The sequence below is a fragment of the Papilio xuthus genome, unplaced genomic scaffold (genome assembly GCF_000836235.2).
Source record: "Papilio xuthus unplaced genomic scaffold, Pxut_1.1 DF824655.1, whole genome shotgun sequence".
Lineage (NCBI taxonomy): Eukaryota > Metazoa > Arthropoda > Insecta > Lepidoptera > Papilionidae > Papilio > Papilio xuthus.
In genome coordinates, this window is record NW_013533994.1 from 4728132 (window position 1) to 4746188 (window position 18057).

Genomic DNA, 18057 nt, shown 5'->3' on the forward strand with positions numbered 1-18057 from the left:
CGCCACGCCCACTGCTGCAGCAAGCCGCGCGCTCGCCCGCTGCCCGCACGCGACACCGGATTCGCTATCGTGAACATCACGTCAGCGGACGCGCCGAACCTTACAAAATCACCCAACAAAATAAACACCAAAGTTTACCTAAAAATAAAGATTTCCTAAATAGAATTAGCAAAAGACTTTACTGTACAATCAGACATTGACATAGACATAGATAAAATAACAGAGAAAATAATTGTCACCTGCATCTCCGGAAGCGGTACTTGGTGCCGTTGGGCGGCTGGCAGGTGAGCGTGCGCAGTGGCTCGCGCGCACCTGTCACACCCCCCACGCTCCATACTAGCGCAAGCCCATCTTTTGCGATGCTCACCAACTGACTGTCACATGGGCTGAAGTCAAGGTCGTCCAACTGGAATAGTCATTTGGTTTAGTTCATTAACATTCAGACATCAAATCTCATATTAATATTTTACTAGGAAGACTGAAAAATGGTAGTGAATTCTGATATAATGGCTGATAGAGATGAATGAAAGAGTAGTACAAATCTCCCGTACCAAAAAGAGCAGGATGACAATTGATTTATATGTTTCAGAAGAAATATAAAAGACTAGAAGTTGACTATTGCTGTTGTACAATGAGTATGCAGAAACAAACTAACCTCTTTAGTGTGACCTTCTAGCTGGAACAGAAGCTGCATCTGGGGGAAGCTCCAGACACGTACCTTGCCATCCACACCACCTGTCGCCATCAGCTTGCCATTGTGGCTGATCCTCACAACCCTCTGCAGCGGGTCATCACTGGAACACAAATTATATTATGTGTAATTGTACTGCTGCTGTTTTCAGACTATGTTTTATTCAATACTTTTGCCTTTTTGATACAGCTGAAGTAATTTCAAATATTTTCTGACATAAATAACCACTCACTAATCCATGTCTCAAACTTTGAAGACTAGCCTACTTCACATGTTTGGTTTAGGTCTTACACACAATTGCATAATGATAACATAATTTTCATATGAAGAATTTATAAGCTTCTTGTACTCCATTCTGTATATAGGATACTCTTTTGTTTTTAAACTTCCTCTAACTCATAGTACTGAACTAAAATTATATCAGATCCTATGTAACAAGCAAAATTACATACCCAAAATCAGTTTGTACGCTGTCACATGGACGTATCTCGAAAGACATTCGCTTGTCTACAGTACCAATGTCTGCTTTAGATATGTTGTCGTTCTCGGAGACGGTGCGCCGGCGCCGACGTACCAGGCCATTCTCTGCGCGGAAGCTACCCCGCCGCATCTCCGCGACGTCAACCATGCGCACATTTACACGGTACAGTTGGCAGTGGCTCTCCTGACCCGCGCATAGGTACGTTCGACCCTGAGCATTACGGATCGAGCAGTTCATCACCACGTTAGGACCCGTCTCATGTCGCATCACCTCCTCCGCAACGAATTTATTACCATTGTGCGATATCTCGAATATTTCCTAAAACATAAACTAAACCATAATATTCGCTCTGAAAGTACAAAACAACAGTAACGGCCTACTATTTAATCAATGACACGTATTGTTCTTAATGTCAATAAAAGTTATGTTTTCAAAAAAAACTAAAACTTGTCACTTACAAATCCATTTGCCACTCCTGTATTTGAAGCTCCACCACCACCCGCCACGAGAACATGACGATTCGTAAGGGTTTCGAGGGTGTAAAGTGGAAAATCGACCTTAGCAAGAAGCCCATCACATCTATTACGAGACATTTTGACTTATAACATTTATAGTATGGACTCCACACTACGTAATAATTTGTATAACACTAACTGGAACTTAGATTAAGCTCCATGAGTGCTTCTGTGTTAACAATATAAACAAAAGTTGGAATAATATGGCATTTAAACAATACGAATAGGAACTAAACAAGTGACAATAATTCCCTACTTCCAACATGACAAAAGTCAAATTGACAGCCATTGACAGCAAACATTAAAAAAAACTGTGTCTCTTCTATACTGACACAGATTCACAATGCGTATATAATCTGTTTAAGGTAATGGAAAAAACTCTTTTGATTTTTTTTCCTAGTAATTAAGTAATTGTTGAGTTGAGAACAGATTTACATTACACTCACAATCCACCAAACCAACTTTTGAGATGTCTAAGATAAATAGGTTTAAAACACAAGCGTTTTCCTGCCAACGCTGATAAGCACATTACCACTTAACATTAAGTGAGATTGTCTTCAAGCATGGCCTATGAAATGTGATGTGTAAGTGATCTGGTTTAACCAACCCATTCTATATATTTCGTTTAGAAATACAATAAAAGATTTCTTAAATTTCCAAACGTTTCTAACAAAACTAAAAAGAGAAAAACGTCAATAAAACGTCAACTGTCAAATCAATTAAAGTAGAATTTACAACACAAATTTGTACTTGTAAATGAAAATGAAACAATGTCAAATGCTTTGCATTCATTAATTAAATTAAGGAAACAAAATGAATCACGAGGAGATATTATCGGTGGTTCAGGAGAAGTTTTTGTCGAGTGAACTCGTGACGGCATTTCTATGTGATGCTAAAGTGCTGCGCCCAGATTGCGTTAAGAAGGATAGACTTCTGGCAATCGTTGAATATGGAGACGAAAAAGCGGTTTTTTGTTTATTCACATCTTGTTACCCACCTAAATCGTTTACTGATTTATCCATAGAAATAGTACTGCCCATAGACAATAGTTTTAAATGTGAAATTGATAATAAGCCATCAGATCCTGAGGCAATTTTGTACCTGAATCTCCAGTCACGTAATAGTAAGTTTAAGTTTGAAATTCAAATGACTCCGAGGGTCGACAATTTCGTTGATGATTTGTTTCGTGGTATTGAAGCAGTCAACAAACTTACCACACAACCTGAGTTTGTCTGGCTTAAGAAATACGATGGCCAAAGAGAAGATGACTTTATAGCACAGAGTATGGTCTTACCCAGGAGTGGAATGGCTCACACACAGGTTTCCGCCCCAGTGGCCATTAGGGAAAGTCTGATTAAAAGAAAAATGTCAGATAAAGAATTTGACTACACATTTACAAAAAGATTTACAATATTTTGTGGCACATGGAATGTTAATGACAAATCTCCAGTAATACCATTAAAAGGATGGTTGTGTGTAGACAAGGAGCCACCAGACATATATGCAATAGGTTTTCAAGAGTTGGATCTCTCGAAGGAAACATTTCTCTTTGACCAAACTTTCCGAGAGGATGAATGGTACAATGCGGTTAGAACTCATGTTGATCCAAGATCGAAATATGTCAAAGTGGAGATTGTGAGGCTTGTCGGTATGATGTTAATAGTATTAATCAAAGAGAAACATATGTCACACGTAAGGAATGTAGTGTGTGATACCGTGGGAACTGGGATCATGGGTAAAATGGGTAACAAAGGTGGTGTTTCCATAAGATTTGATCTTCACAATACATCAATATGTTTTGTAAACTCACACTTAGCAGCGCATGTTGAAGAGTATGAGAGACGCAATCAAGATTTCAGAGATATCTGCTCTCGAACCAGATTTGTTCAACCAAATCAACTGCCCAAAGCAATCAAGGACCATGATCAGGTATATTGGTTGGGTGACCTTAATTATCGCATCACTGAATTAGATCCGTCAAGTGTGAAAAGAATGGTAAATGAGAATAACTTTGGCCCGGTCTTGGAATGGGATCAGCTTAAACAACAGCACAAAATTAGTAATGTTTTTGCCGGTTATACCGAGGGACCTATAACCTTCAAACCTACATATAAATATGATCCAGGCACAGACAACTGGGATTCCAGTGAGAAGAATCGTGCCCCTGCATGGTGTGACAGAATATTTTGGAGAGGTGATAACATCACTCAACTGGCCTACAGAAGCCATCCAGCATTAAATATCAGTGATCACAAACCTGTCTCGGCTTTGTTTACGTCATCAATCCGAATAATAGATGAAGAAAAATATAGAAAAGTATATGAAGAAGTCATCAAACAACTTGATAAAATGGAGAATGAATTGATTCCACAAGTGAAGGTTGATATCACAGAGATAGATTTCGGTACAGTGAGGTACTTGGAGTTGCAAGTACGCACTATAACAATAAAGAACACAGGCAAGTTACCAGTTGAATTTGAATTCATCAAGAAATTGGATGAAAGTAGTTTCTGCAAAGACTGGCTGATTGTTGAACCATATAAAAAATGCATCTGTGCTGATGAATCATGTGAGATTCAACTAAAAGTACTTATAAATAAGACTTCAGCATGTAAAATGAATGCTGGAACTGATAAACTATATGATATCCTTGTATTGCATTTATATGGTGGTAAAGATATCTTCATAACAGTTAATGGCACATACCAAAGAAGTTGTTTCGGTTGCTCCATAGAGGTTTTAGTAAATCTTAACATACCTATAAGGGAGGTTCCAGTTGGGAAGTTGGTCGAGCTGGAAAGCAAAAGAGACCAATATATTTCAAATCAGTCAACATATTCTATACCAAAGGAAATATGGTTTTTAGTAGACCACATATACTTGCATGGGTTGAAAGAACCAAATTTATTTGAGCAACCAGGTTTGCATTCAGAAGTTTTACAGATAAGGGATTGGCTAGACAGTGGGTCTATAGACCCTATACCTGGAAGTATCCATTCTGTGGCTGAAGCCCTGCTGTTATTATTGGAGAGTACTGCAGATCCAATCATACCATATAATCTACATCCGGTTTGCTTGCGAGCATCTGCAAACTATTTGCAATGCAAGCAAATTGTAATGGAGCTACCAGAGTTCAGAAAGAACGTTTTTTTGTACCTGTGCGAATTTCTACAGGAAGCACTGCAGCATAATGCAGAAAATGGACTGGACGCTAAGACGCTGTCCACATTATTTGGTGCAATATTCCTTAGAGATAATCCAAATGTTGTCCAGGAGCCGCAATCTCGTATTAACAAACAAATAATTGATAAGAAAAAGGCACAATTTGTTCATCATTTCTTAATCAATGATCACAGTGACTTAATTTTTACAAAATAATTTTAATAACGTTTTTATTATATTTTCTTTTGGATAAGTTTTTTTAATACTCAAATTAATTTGACATTGTCATCCTAAAAATTGTCATTTTTATATTGATTGCAATGCATTCATTAGAATAATTATTTATTTTTCATTGTTAACTATTCATAGACATAATGGTGATTGCCATTTTTTTGATAATATTGACCATGACTTTAAATAAACTGATAGATAATTTAAATAGTTTGCTTGGTCAATAGTTTTTAGGTTTGTTTTGAACAACAATATTATGAAATAGTTTGTGTTCATTTTAATTTTTTGTATATTTAAAATACTACCATTTCAACGAATATTATGTGAAACAAATAAAGTGATTGTACATTATGTTAATTATGTTTTAAGGTGAAATATGTTGAGCAACTGCTCTGATTCCAAATATGAAGGTTCTGACATTAATTTAGATTTTGTGTTATTTTAAATAATATGTATTGTATTACTAGATATTTGAAATAGAAACATCACAAATTAACCTAAATATTTGACAAATAGCCATTGCCATATTTATTAAACTGTGTGACTCTGTGGTTTATTAATTATATAGTATATTTAGGTACATAGCGTGCATTATGTGTCATACCAATAGCATATTTAAATGTGATGTAATCCCCATAACAACTTATAATAAACTGTAACAAATAACATACATATATCCTTTTCAAGTACATGTTGTCATATTTATTTTGAATATTGTAACTTTTTAATTCTTGTAATACTGTGTCAAATAGTGACTTTACAGTCCATGTATACGTAGAATTTTTTTTAGATGTATTGTTACATGCCGATCTTGTAACTGAAAGTATTTGAAATATTTATTGTTTATTTATTAAATTAAATAACTTATGTCATTGTTGGTATTTTTATTTAATATTGTTTCGTAGTGGAAGAGGCTACAATTAAGAAAGCAGACCCCACCCACATATTATTACTAAGTTGCAAGAGAGACTATTTGAAAATTTAAAAGTTACGTACTTTTAAGTTTTAAAATATTTTCTTTATGAATCCCATTTTCTTTATCAATTATGTATGTGTTATATGACATATTGAGGTGCTCCATTCATTAAATGTTCTTTACAGGTCTATTCTGGTAGTCTTTTTAGACCTAAGATACAAAAGAAATTAATAGATTTAAAAATATTTGTCTTAATTGTATTGCAATAATAATTTCTGTATTCGCTAAGAAATGGCGCTATCTATTAGATAAGCATTAAAGCAAATATAGCTGGTAATTAACGCTAAAGTTTTTTGTTTAATAAAAATATTTGGTAATTTTGGGTGTGCTATTTAAACATTTCTACTTTTATTTGTTAAAAACTTGTGATTCTGCACAATTTTGAACGCAGCTTCCTAGATCACTGGTCGATATATTGAACAAAAGAGCGCGTGATTCGATTTGAGCCAATCACATCAACGCATTTGACCGTTATGTCAACTAGGATGAGAGCCTCTGTCATTCACTGAAATAATTTGAGTTGAACGAAGTCTTCGATAATCGTAATATCCTGTGTTCCCTTCGTTTAGTTCAAATTCAATTTATAACTGTTTCAACGGTGCAAAGTGTGAGAAGTTATAAATGCGAGTTGCAGTTTGAACATTACAATTCGTCGGACACTTGCATAAATCGGACGTTTTTAAACTTTGCATTTCTTTGTTCGCGGTGTATAAGGAACCATGGAAGTTGAAAACAAAGGTAAGTAAACAAACATTTTGTTATTTTCTACTACTTTTACACAGCGATTCTAATAAGAATTTACGACAAATAATTTTTTTCATAATTTTGAAATTTTCTGCAATTGACAAAAAATAAACAATGAATAAAAGTAATAGTAGTAACCAAATTATTACTTGTATTTTTTTAATTGCAAGTAATAATGAATATTATGTATTTCCTTTAAAAATAAAAACGTGACATTTGCACCTAAATAATATTAGCGATATTTTCACGAATAATTATTAAACATTGACGCAATAACCAAATAATGAAGGATTTGCCGGAGCGATAAGTAAAGGCATTTCACTAGCTTTAATTTAAATTATTCGAATTTGTAAATTATTTTTCTACCCGCCGAATAATTTTCTCTCATATCTTCTTTTTTATTAAATAACCCAAGAACTTTCTTTTATCTGTATACAAACAAATACTCGTCAATTGTTTGATCCTGCGCCTGCGACTATTACATTTTAACAGGATTAGCTAATTTTAATTAAAGCACCATTTTAAAAAACAAAACTTCGTAACCTTTAAAAAAGTTAAGATATGTTATTCTTCTTGAAATGCCTTTAAAATAATCCACATTCTAATACACATTTGATAGGAATTATGATTCGTAAAACTTTTATAAAAATTCTAACAAACTTTACTATGGAACCGCGCAATACATAATGTAACATGTAACATTTTAATTTTCTGTTAAATGATATGTAACTATCAAATCAATTCCGAAACTAAGTGGATATAATTTTAAGATAAATAAGGGTAAATGTTAAAGCTTCTTGACTTTGTCTTATTATTATAAAAATATGATGCAGCCGTAGCCTTATCGATATAAAGTTATTTAACCTTGTTATCGTTTATGTCTGCATGTGCATTATAAAGTTTCTTGTATCATAGTAAACAATGCCTTTGTTCTTGTTGCAAGCTCGTCATTATCAAGAATTGTTATCGGAATTATTTTTATAAAACCGTTATTATTTGTATTGTGATTGTATGGCTTTGTTCTGTTTAGAATTAATGGATTATTTGGGCTTCCTCTGTTGAGGCGTATTGAATGAGGTGGGAGAGACGTCTTGTAAAGTGAGTGGTTATGTAGAAATCGTATAAGTAGCAGAAGTAGTACTAGATACAAGTATTAAACTTGTGAAGCATATATACGAGTATGTATATACATCGAACAAAATGTTAACATAAAAATTTATTTGCTCATTTGCGTAACAGTGGTGTATTTTATGTCTACCCAATGCAACTACAGGCGCGAGTGCTTATTTCAAATTTGCATAATAACGGATTCTTTTAAGTACTTATCTGATATTTTTAATATGACATCACCGTAACCGTCCCGACTAATTGCGTCTCTTTACATCGATATCTTTAGGTCACAACGGTTCTTTAGCTCGTCTACACAAAGGCGAGTATTCTCTTTTATATGTTGTACGTGTGTTTGTCTGTTAGTCATCGCACGCGACGGTTAAACTTGTTCCAGTTCATGAATGTTTGTTTTTGTGGAGGCGGACGTCTTCGGTTTGAATTCGCGACCGTTGATCGCAAGGACAGTGTGTAGGTGACTCATAAATATACCTCGTCGGCTTTCTACATTCTTTTAAATTGAGGAAGAAAAATACTTTAGTTGTGAAAACTTTTAAATAAAACTCTAATTTAAAGTTTTCAATCGTAAAAATATTTTTTACTTTTAAAAAATACGAAGAGAAAAAAAACCAGTGGTTTGCGGGTCGCATTATTGTTCTCGAAGTCGCGTTTATCTCGTAGGCCCCAGTTTGAAGAAATAGAAGGGTCGCTTTTAATTTGTGAAGAACAAATTAAAATTTCTACTGTTTTTAATTAACATTGTTGCTTCAAGCGATTGTCTGGTTGTTGCTATATGCTTTCTACCCTTTTATGGTATGTTCAAGCGTTATTATCGTCTGGAACATGTTATACAGTTTTAGTCTGGCTCGTATTTATTGGAACACATGTTTGAATTACCATGTGTTACTAACTCGGTGAAGGGAAACTTTAAATAAATATAAGACGTACAGTACACATTTTTATCGCATCTTGAATTTAAGAAGTAGAAGATTTTAATTTTATTAACTTTTTAGGTTGTAGTATAAGTAACTGGTGAAAGATACGAACAGCAAAATACTTTGGTCTCAGCAAAATACTCAATCTTCTTGAAAAAGATCTTGACATATTGATTAAACTGGATAAGTGTGAAAGCTCTATTAACGTGAAGAATATAATTGTCAGTTGGATTCGACGATTCGACTGTATACGCCGGTTGAAACTCATGGACACTGGCCGTTCGAGTGTAGTCGTAGGTGATAAGTAAGATTGATGTCAATGTGCTAATAGCGGTCTGATATCCGGATCATGTGGTGAGCGAATCCGATTAGTGCCGGCCAAATCGCTTTTGCTTTTGTATTACACAGAGTCCTCATTTTCCCGTTAAGGGAATCTCTTAGCGTGAATATCTAAGACAGACCACCTAAAAACTATTCTAAAGTTTCAAGTAGTCAAAGTTGCGGGAAACTACTAAGCCATAATTTAACTGGGTGTGTTATCCTGTGAATAGTAACAATGCACACTTTCTATATGCTGGTTGTAGGAGGAGGAGGTATAATGGATACTGTTTCTGTGTAATGGCGTGTGAAGTGAGCTCCGAAACGCGAGCCACATTTACATTAGCCACGGACCACTGACAGCAAATTATTTGTGCTATTGATTTGGTAATTTTAAATGTTAGGAAAAGAGTAGTTTGGGCGAATTAACGGTCGTGATTTTTAAAGTCAGTATTTTTTTTTCATAACAATATTATGGTGACAGGAAATTTAAAAAATCATCATATTTGCCTGTAATGGTTTACTGCTGGGCATGAACCTTACTTAATTATACGAATAATACAATAATACCAAACTATTTTTTTAATTAGATAAACATGAAATACTAAAAAGAAAATCCTTGTAAGTTTCAGGCGAAATTCTTAGTAGAATCTAAACTAAAAGTTGTTATTAAATTGTTATTAATTACATCTGTTTAGTGCGCGCTGTGAAGCGGGAGAGCAAAGTTTCTTCGCAAACCAACTCCTTTAACGTTTATTGAATTGACACTAAGAAAATCCATTTCTCCAAGGGCTTTGATTAAAAATACAGACCTTAGGGTTGCGAACAGTTTTGTTGCGAATATTTATTGTGAATTAAAAACATTATTCTTTGTTTAATACTCTGAGTTGGATTCTTAGGCTGAAGTCGTAACTCATATTTCCCTTTTATAAATGGTCATTGAGGCAGTCGCTTAATGTCGATGATAAGAAAACTAGCAGTGACTCTGGGTGTGGCATTAAACACACATTTCTATATAAATCACCACTCTGTTGTACCCTAATATTGATTTTTTAAAATTATAGGTTAGATAAAAGTTCGATAATTTGAAGTAGCAACCCTGACAGTTATCCCTGGTCTAAGGATAGCGCTTTTGAGGTTCTATAGGTAGATTCAATAAATCGGAACGATGTAATGCAATTTCTCTCCGCGTTTAATAGCGCCATTTTACGGCCGCAAGCTGTGTTCATTTGTAGGGGCGAGCTGACTTAGGTTTATTTAGGCCAGATGGGCAGATATTTATCGTAAGGTTCTATTCTATCATTTATTAAATATAACATCAACTATGTAATGTTACATAGCATCTACATTACGTCTTATTTACTTACGTTTACTAGTTAATTTACGCAGTAACAAAATATCTTTATTACCGAGGTTCACAAAATTTGTAAGATAAATAAAGAATTGAGCCATTTAAACGCGATTACAGCATAAAAGGGCAGAGTGTGAGCGAGGGTCGCATGTAGTAAAGTGTTTATTCGCGTGTCTGTAAAACAACCATCCCCGGAACTGGCCCGACCCTTATTTGGGAGATGGTTTCATTACCATATCAATGCAAGGAATCGCTCGACGCACCCCCGCGCCCCGCGCCCCCACACCCCGCACTTGGCAAATATTGACCATTGTACGCGCCGCGCCCTCTCGCGGAATTATACGCAAATAAAATTGATTTATGTGTCTGGATGAATTAAAAGATTCATTTCATATTCATATTTGCTATGTGTATTGAATAAAACCTTCAAGTCAAGCTGTATCATTTGTTTTGTCGATGGTGCTATACAGCTTTTATTTGAATTGTCTACAATCACCATTCATACAAAACTAAGTACTTAATGTACTATCGAAGTCATATTTTTTTGGTATATTTTTGTGTTTGTATGCTTCTGTCTCCTACTGCCATTTCAATTTGCAATCTGTTCGTGTTGTATTGCGATGCCGCTCTATTAATTTCAAAATACAATAGAGGTCAATGCTCCGACAGCCGATTTTCTGCAACAATACAAATTCCGTGAACAAAAACTGTAGAGTCACTGTATAAACAAAAAAAAGAAATTGTTTCCGTTCCCAGGCTAATGTCCTAGGTTTATTTTGTTGGTGAAAGAGGAGAGAGATAAAAGGTTTAAGAGAACATAATAAATTTTACTTTAAAATTATTAAAATGTAGTATAAACAAAATTTAACTAACTACACTTTGTAATAAATACGGACGTAAGACATTTTAAATGCTTTTAATTTTTTTTTAGTAGAAATAACTTTTTAAAAGACGTTTGTATGAATAGGCTCTCAGCGTCTTAAACTGTGCTAAGTAGTTTTTCGTCTGCGGCAAAGTGTTCTTCAGTTCAATCTTAGCACGAAAGAAAAAGATACGGTGGAATATTTATTTTAACATTCTTAAATATAGCACACATTTTATTAATTTACATTTTATATACCACATTTTAAATAAACTGTTACCGTTACTGACGAGCTTTAAATCTTTTTTTACTTCTTAATTTTACGTTTTACGTAAGCTCCTATTGGAATGTTTTATAGGAATCCCTTTATGTCGGTATTATTAATACACTGCTACTGTTTTTACTAATAAATTTAATAATCATATCAAAAAGAATTGTTAAACTTAGGTACATGCTTTTATATTTAATTTCTAATGAAACTCATGTCAGTATAAATAACTGATTGGTCATCAAATGACTATGTCGTCCTACACATTTCAATATAATATAAATTCAAGATTAAAGCTCTTTGATACTCTGATACAAAATTTAAGCATATATGTATTTCTTTAATATGCGAGTAATTAACCTCTTTGTGAGTGTTTAAACTTTACTTTGGGATTTTCGTGAATATTTTTCTCTATATAAAAGTATTAATTCGTATTGGTACAATTATCATCTCTCTTTCTCACTCATTATATTTGAAAAATCAGAGATAACAATATGTTTTATACAGGGTTTTCGGTCTGAAGACCCAACGATTATTGCGATGGCCTTTTTGATTAAGTTGGAACCTAACGGACACTGGTAAATCCACTCTTAATTAAGTAAGCTTTTAACGCCCGAGATGAAAAGAGATTGATAAACAAATAGCCGTGTAAAATGTAAGAATTATTATAAATTATACTTATTAAAATTGCTTCCGAAGCATTGAAATAGAATTGTTATTATTTTTTTCTTTTTAATAATAGTTGACAGTATTTGGTACAGCAAAAAGTTCGTATTTTTTTGGTATACATTCGTTAAATCTCTTTGTGATAGTGACCGCGTAAGACAATGTGTTGAAGAAAGTCGTCCCGTCATATCCATGTAAGGTAAGACGTGTTCCAAGTTAACGAGAAGACTTGCCCACGCGCATGTAACTGCGATTAAATTTCGGGTACTGGCATATTGAAAGTATTGTGAATAATCACAATAGTGACATATCTGGCACACTATGATTCACATCTTACTAATATTATAAATGCGAATGTATAGCTGGATGTTTGTTAGAAAGTATATCCACGTCTACATGGATCTCGATGAAATTTGACATAGATGTAGAACATAGCCTAGCAAAACACAGCGCCCACTATTGATTTTTTTTAATTCTACGCTGACAAAGTAGTGGACAACTGCTAGCATGTTATCGTAAGAGATACTGGTTCGGAAATAAACCAATGATGACAATGATTGTTATGTAGTTTTCACTTTAACTTTATGTTATCGCATAATTTGATGTGATAGACAATACTCTAATTATTGTTCTGCTTGTCATCGTCATACGTCTGGTACATTTGAAATGATTCAGTGTTATGCTGTAGTTACAATTTGTACCGGCTGCCACTACCGACTCGTCGTCACCCGAATTCATTTCACAAATGGAGTGATTAATGTGTTTTGAACGCTGCACGCTAAACGTGAACGCACTTTGTTTTATAAACGTTTTGTTAACGTACTGCTGCTAGTTCTATTTATAAATGTTGTCTTTGAGCCGGTTGCTTACCATGTGTATTGTGGTATTCGATGCCTTTATCTGTGTTTAGATTGAATCGGCTTTGTTTTATGTTTGTCAACACTGCAAGATGTCTGGGCATTGAAATTGAACTAAATTGACATAAAAAATGCGTCTTTAAATTGTGTTATGCATTTTAAGGAAAGATATTTTTAAAACGACTTTAAATTAAATCCAAAGATGTACCTTATTAATTTTTATAATCTGTAGGCGTAAGCTAGCTGCGATGGAACACCTGTGGAACCTTTTTAATTAAAATGTAATTATATTAAAGCCTCTTTAATTAGATTTAATGTGTCCCCGGGTGAATGCAAAAGTATTTGTCGACTAATAACAGAAGTAGGTTAATGGACATCGGTTATACGAGACACCTTCCCTGATCAATATGGTAATGACCGTTTAAGTACGGTCCTAATATCTGCTTTTATTTCTTCATTTACTTCTCAATATCAAGAGATAATTATTTTCAAAATTAATTAAAATGTTAATGAAGTTTGGATAGTCATTTAGATATCATAGTTACTTGTTGGAATCCTATTTAGAATTTCTAAGAATATTAAGCACTAAGTTAATTAGTTATTTAAATGTATAATTATCTTGTAAGCTACAAATAAAGTCTGTAACAAAATTTTTATCGCATATACAAATACATACGTGTGCATAGTGTTTTTATGTTTACTCTTGGACATTACCCCCTACAATGTATACAAGCATAGTGTAACTCCAACAAACCCCTGCTAGTCCCTAGATAACTAAGTCAAACAAAACACTTGCAAGTAACCACATGCGCTAACGGAAAGCTTTCCACATGCATTTATTTCAGAAAAGTCTGCGCCAGCGCTTCCCAAACTTACTGTGACGCTCTTGAATATATGCCATTTTTTACCATAGCCACTGGCCAAAGTATAAATTTTACTTGCCTAATAAGTCTATTTTGACATCCGCCAGCAACTCCTTCCGTGAGGAATTAAAAAAAAACTTAATGAGTACCCTATATGTCCTTCCAGACTATGTTCTACGTTAGTGTCTAATTTCATTCAGCCATTCCGGAGATACGTTCAAACAAACATCCATCCATCTATCTAAACTTTCGTATTTATAATATTAGAAGTAAGATAGTAATTTAGTAAGATCGACATTATACAATTATGAAAATGAAAGCTACTTCTATTACAGTTAGCTGGCAGCTTAATAAAAGATGCTTGTTATTCTAAATTTATCTCTCGAAATAAGGATCCACTGCGATAACGCTGCGGAGTCCTAGCGCGTTGCGAATGCATTGCACAGTTTGAGAAGCCCTGGTCTTTGGCTTGTAGCGGCGAATACCGACAAAGGCTGTGGTTATAGTCCCCTCCATTGGGGTGTGCGATCATTTGCGTCGCTGTGATTGTAATGTTCCGTACATAGACTTATCTACATGTTTGCCTTTTTAATTGTTTACTGTTTTACATGAACAGAGGGCGGAACAAACGCAACGCTTTGTTGTATGTTGCAATCGGTAGTAGTTGAAACAATTCTTGTTTGATAGGGATGATCGATTAACATTTTTTTCAGTGTTAAACGATCGAGCGGCCTCCTGAAGTCGCTAAGTAAGCGAAGTGACCGATGCCCATAGTTGTAAATGCGTTGCCTAAATGACTGCACCTAGGGTTGCCAGATCGCCAAACATTGTAGCCAGACACACCAGGTAGTTGGCCGGACATTTGTGTAGGAAGTCCGGACACCCTACATTAATGATGATTTTGTGTCAGTATTAATAGGTACGATTAAAATTAATGTGAATTAAGAAATGTAAAAAGGATACCGTTTATTTTAGCCGGACACACAAACAAAAAGCCTACCTATGTCCGGCTTTATCCGGACGCCTAGTAACGCTAAGTGCACCGAATATTTTTTTTAAAATCAAATATTTAACATGGTCGAAAAGCAAACATACGTTAACTTATCTTGTTTAAATAATTAATGGTTATTGTATTAATGTATGGGGCGAGCGCATACATTTGCGCTAACGATTTGGCGCATCTCCAAAATGTAAGGTTCAGGAACAACTTAAATGTTTATGTAATCTGTTATTGTATTCTTGGTAGCATGTTATTTAAAAGTTTTACACTTAAAACGAATATAAAGCTATTACAAAAGAAGCTGAAAACTTTAACGTTATTTAAAACAATTATATTTCATAGATTTTACTTTACATCATCTTATATATAAATACGAATGTTGAGATCGATAGATGGATGAATGGATTGATTTGAAGGTATCTCCAGAACGGTTGAAATTTGTCATCGCCGTAGAACAGTCTGGAAGAACACATAGGCTACTAATTAAGTTATGCTTTAATTCCGCTCGGACGCAGCCGCGGGCGACAGCTAGTGTAATATATTTTTCAAACAATTGTAATTGAACACTAGTTCAACTTGTTCATTATAAAAATAACGGTTACTTTTTAATGAAATAATTGCAGTGACATCGTAGAATGTCGTGCGAATGTTCGTTGGCACGGCTAGTTTAATTATTGAAGTGAAAAAGACTTTTTATGGTGTCCGGACGCAAACGGAATGGGTACGCCGGTAATGATTTCACACGAGGACAGAGCAGTACAAAACAGTACTGCTACTATTTGAAAGCACCAGAGACAGTGTGCGTTTTAATATTGTAGATAGCAGTCTGTGGTTCTGACTTCGTGATAACGTAGCCTTATACCAGACTGAGAGGCGACTTTACTCCTCGTTTCAACCCTCGTAAGTGAAATTTTGGCAGTGCACTTTTGTAATATAATTTTAGTTATTTATGCATCATACAGTATATTAAATTATCTTTTGCCTTGCTTCAGTATATCATTATAATTCTACCATTTTTTTTTGCTTTATGTTGGATTTTATATCAAAAATATAATGCTGCAGATCAAAGAAGCAGGTGTATTGATTAAAACTTGAGACATGGCAGGTAGTTAAAAGAACAAGCCAATGTTACATGTAAACAACTATTCACGTCAAACGAAAACATTTTCAACACGATGGCTTTGTACGTCGAACTCATGTTTCTCAGTCGAAAAGTAATTTGCGTGTCTGTATGTCATTCATTCGTTTTACAACAATAAGTTCTCGTCTTTATTGTTAAATATCACTATAAAGACATATATTTTACTAGCTGGCGCCCGTACTCTGGCCGCGCCGAATTAAAAAAAAATTATAGCCTATGTCTTCTTCCAGACTATGTTCTATATGTATGCCAAATGTCGCAGACATCCGTTCAGCCGCTCTGAAGATTTCAAGCAAACATCCATCCATCTGAACATCAACATTTATAATATTAGTAAGATGAGAAGTATTTTAGAAACAGTTTCAAGTCACACTATATTGAACATCTAGGTTTAAACAAATAAACTCGTAAGTTTGAATACTAAATTGTAAAATGCGTTGATTTTCAAAAATCATTATGTATTGTGAATATCTTTATAACCCACTGTGATTAAATTGTTCAAAAACAGGATATATAGATGTGTTGCAATAGATTAATATCGAATGCAATATCAGACAAGTTGGGTTAAGTAATGGCGGCGTGATGTGTGCGCGGGTCATCAAACCCTGCGCGGATCCGCACCGCACGTCTCCGTCGCTCGGCTATAATTGCATCGCACGGACAATGGCCTTGCCTCTTCCTCACTATTTGTGCTCCACTGATTCATCAATGCTTTCCTCACTTAGGATTACAGGTTCATAGGTGCATTTTGAAAATTCTTCGTTAAATTTGAGTGCCAATTGGTATTTTTTCCAATAATAATTCAACTGCTAAGCTTCTCTTAAGCCATGAATCTCCTCGCACTACTCGTTTAGCCATCTTTCGCAACTTTGAGTAAATCCGACCATAATAAACTGTTTTATTCTGTATGCAATAATCCTTAGTTCTTTACTGATATTATAAATGCGAAAGGAACTTTGTCTATCTGTCATTCCTTCTAATAACGTTTAAAAAAAACGCAACGGGAAACTAATAATTAACTAAAACAAAGTTATCTTCCGAAGTCACGTTGTCCCGACATCTGTGCGAACGTCCGACTGTTCTAATAAAATCAAGTAGTCCGCGACCGCCCCTTCAGTTTCACCCTAACCTGATTATAGCGACCACTTCGCTGCACGTTGATCAAATCTTGCTAATCTTCCTCTATATTTACTTTTGTATAAAATAAAACAAAAAAGCAATTGGACTTGCGGCTTGCGAAGTTTTTTTTTCTTAAGAAATGAGAGTTGTGAACTCCATCAGCTCAAAATATATAGACTGACGTGATCTTCATCTTGTTGACCACTGCTGGAACAAGCCTTTGCTAAATTCACATAAGGTATAATTTATGAAGTGCTGCCATAATATTATTTTTAATTTTGAATTTCGTTACATGTAAAATATAAATTTGAACAAATTATTTTTCGTGCCTTTTACGTAAGCAATTTCTCGTCCAATAGCGTGCATACATTTTTTATTCTGGGCTGTTATTTGCGCATCCATTAGCCAACGCTGTAACCCCAATAATAAATTGAGTCCACACTGTATGCACACAAAACTTAATTGTGTTTGTTAATACCGCTATAATGTTGTCCTGAACTCATTTAAAAATATTTAATTAGTTCTTAGATAGTTTTGTTAAGATTTTAATAAGTTTGTACGAAAATTTTCTTCGCTGTCTCATCTTTGGAAGATAAGATTGGCAATTGCTTACCTTTGTTAAGCTAACACGGTTTACTATCCGGGATTACATCTTGGAAAACCGAATCCAACGTTTTTTTTTCATATCTTACTTAACTTCTATAGAAAAACTATAACAACTAAATGATGGTACCTTAGCGACCCGACTTGTCCAAGGGCACCTAGGTCCC

General features: G+C 34.6%; 3 protein-coding genes across 3 annotated transcripts in view; 2 read left to right on the forward strand and 1 right to left on the reverse strand.

Annotated features, from left to right (window-relative positions):
- Positions 1–1959, reverse strand: part of LOC106127492 (SEC12-like protein 1) — a 3026-nt gene extending 1067 nt beyond the window's left edge. The window contains 5 exon segments of the mRNA XM_013325574.1: positions 1–99; positions 240–406; positions 656–794; positions 1144–1490; positions 1631–1959. The exon segment at positions 1–99 is cut by the window's left edge and continues 7 nt beyond it. Of these exon segments, the coding sequence (XP_013181028.1) occupies positions 1–99; positions 240–406; positions 656–794; positions 1144–1490; positions 1631–1765 (887 nt within the window). The 5' untranslated portion in view covers positions 1766–1959.
- Positions 1960–2391: 432 nt separating this feature from the next.
- Positions 2392–5112, forward strand: Ocrl (Oculocerebrorenal syndrome of Lowe). Its single transcript, XM_013325965.1, has one exon. The coding sequence runs from the start codon at positions 2501–2503 to the stop codon at positions 5063–5065; it is 2565 nt and encodes an 854-aa protein (XP_013181419.1). The 5' UTR covers positions 2392–2500; the 3' UTR covers positions 5066–5112.
- A 1426-nt stretch (positions 5113–6538) lies between these two features.
- stai (stathmin) overlaps positions 6539–18057 on the forward strand; it is a 33460-nt gene continuing 21941 nt past the window's right edge. Inside the window, exon 1 of the mRNA XM_013325851.1 lies at positions 6539–6794. Coding sequence (XP_013181305.1) covers positions 6776–6794 — 19 coding nt within the window. The 5' untranslated portion in view covers positions 6539–6775. The remainder of the gene's footprint in view (positions 6795–18057) is intronic.

Coding starts and splice junctions, on each gene's coding strand:
- Ocrl (XM_013325965.1), top strand. CDS start 2,501: ATGAATCACGAGGAGATATTATCGGTGGTTCAGGAGAAGTTTTTGTCG.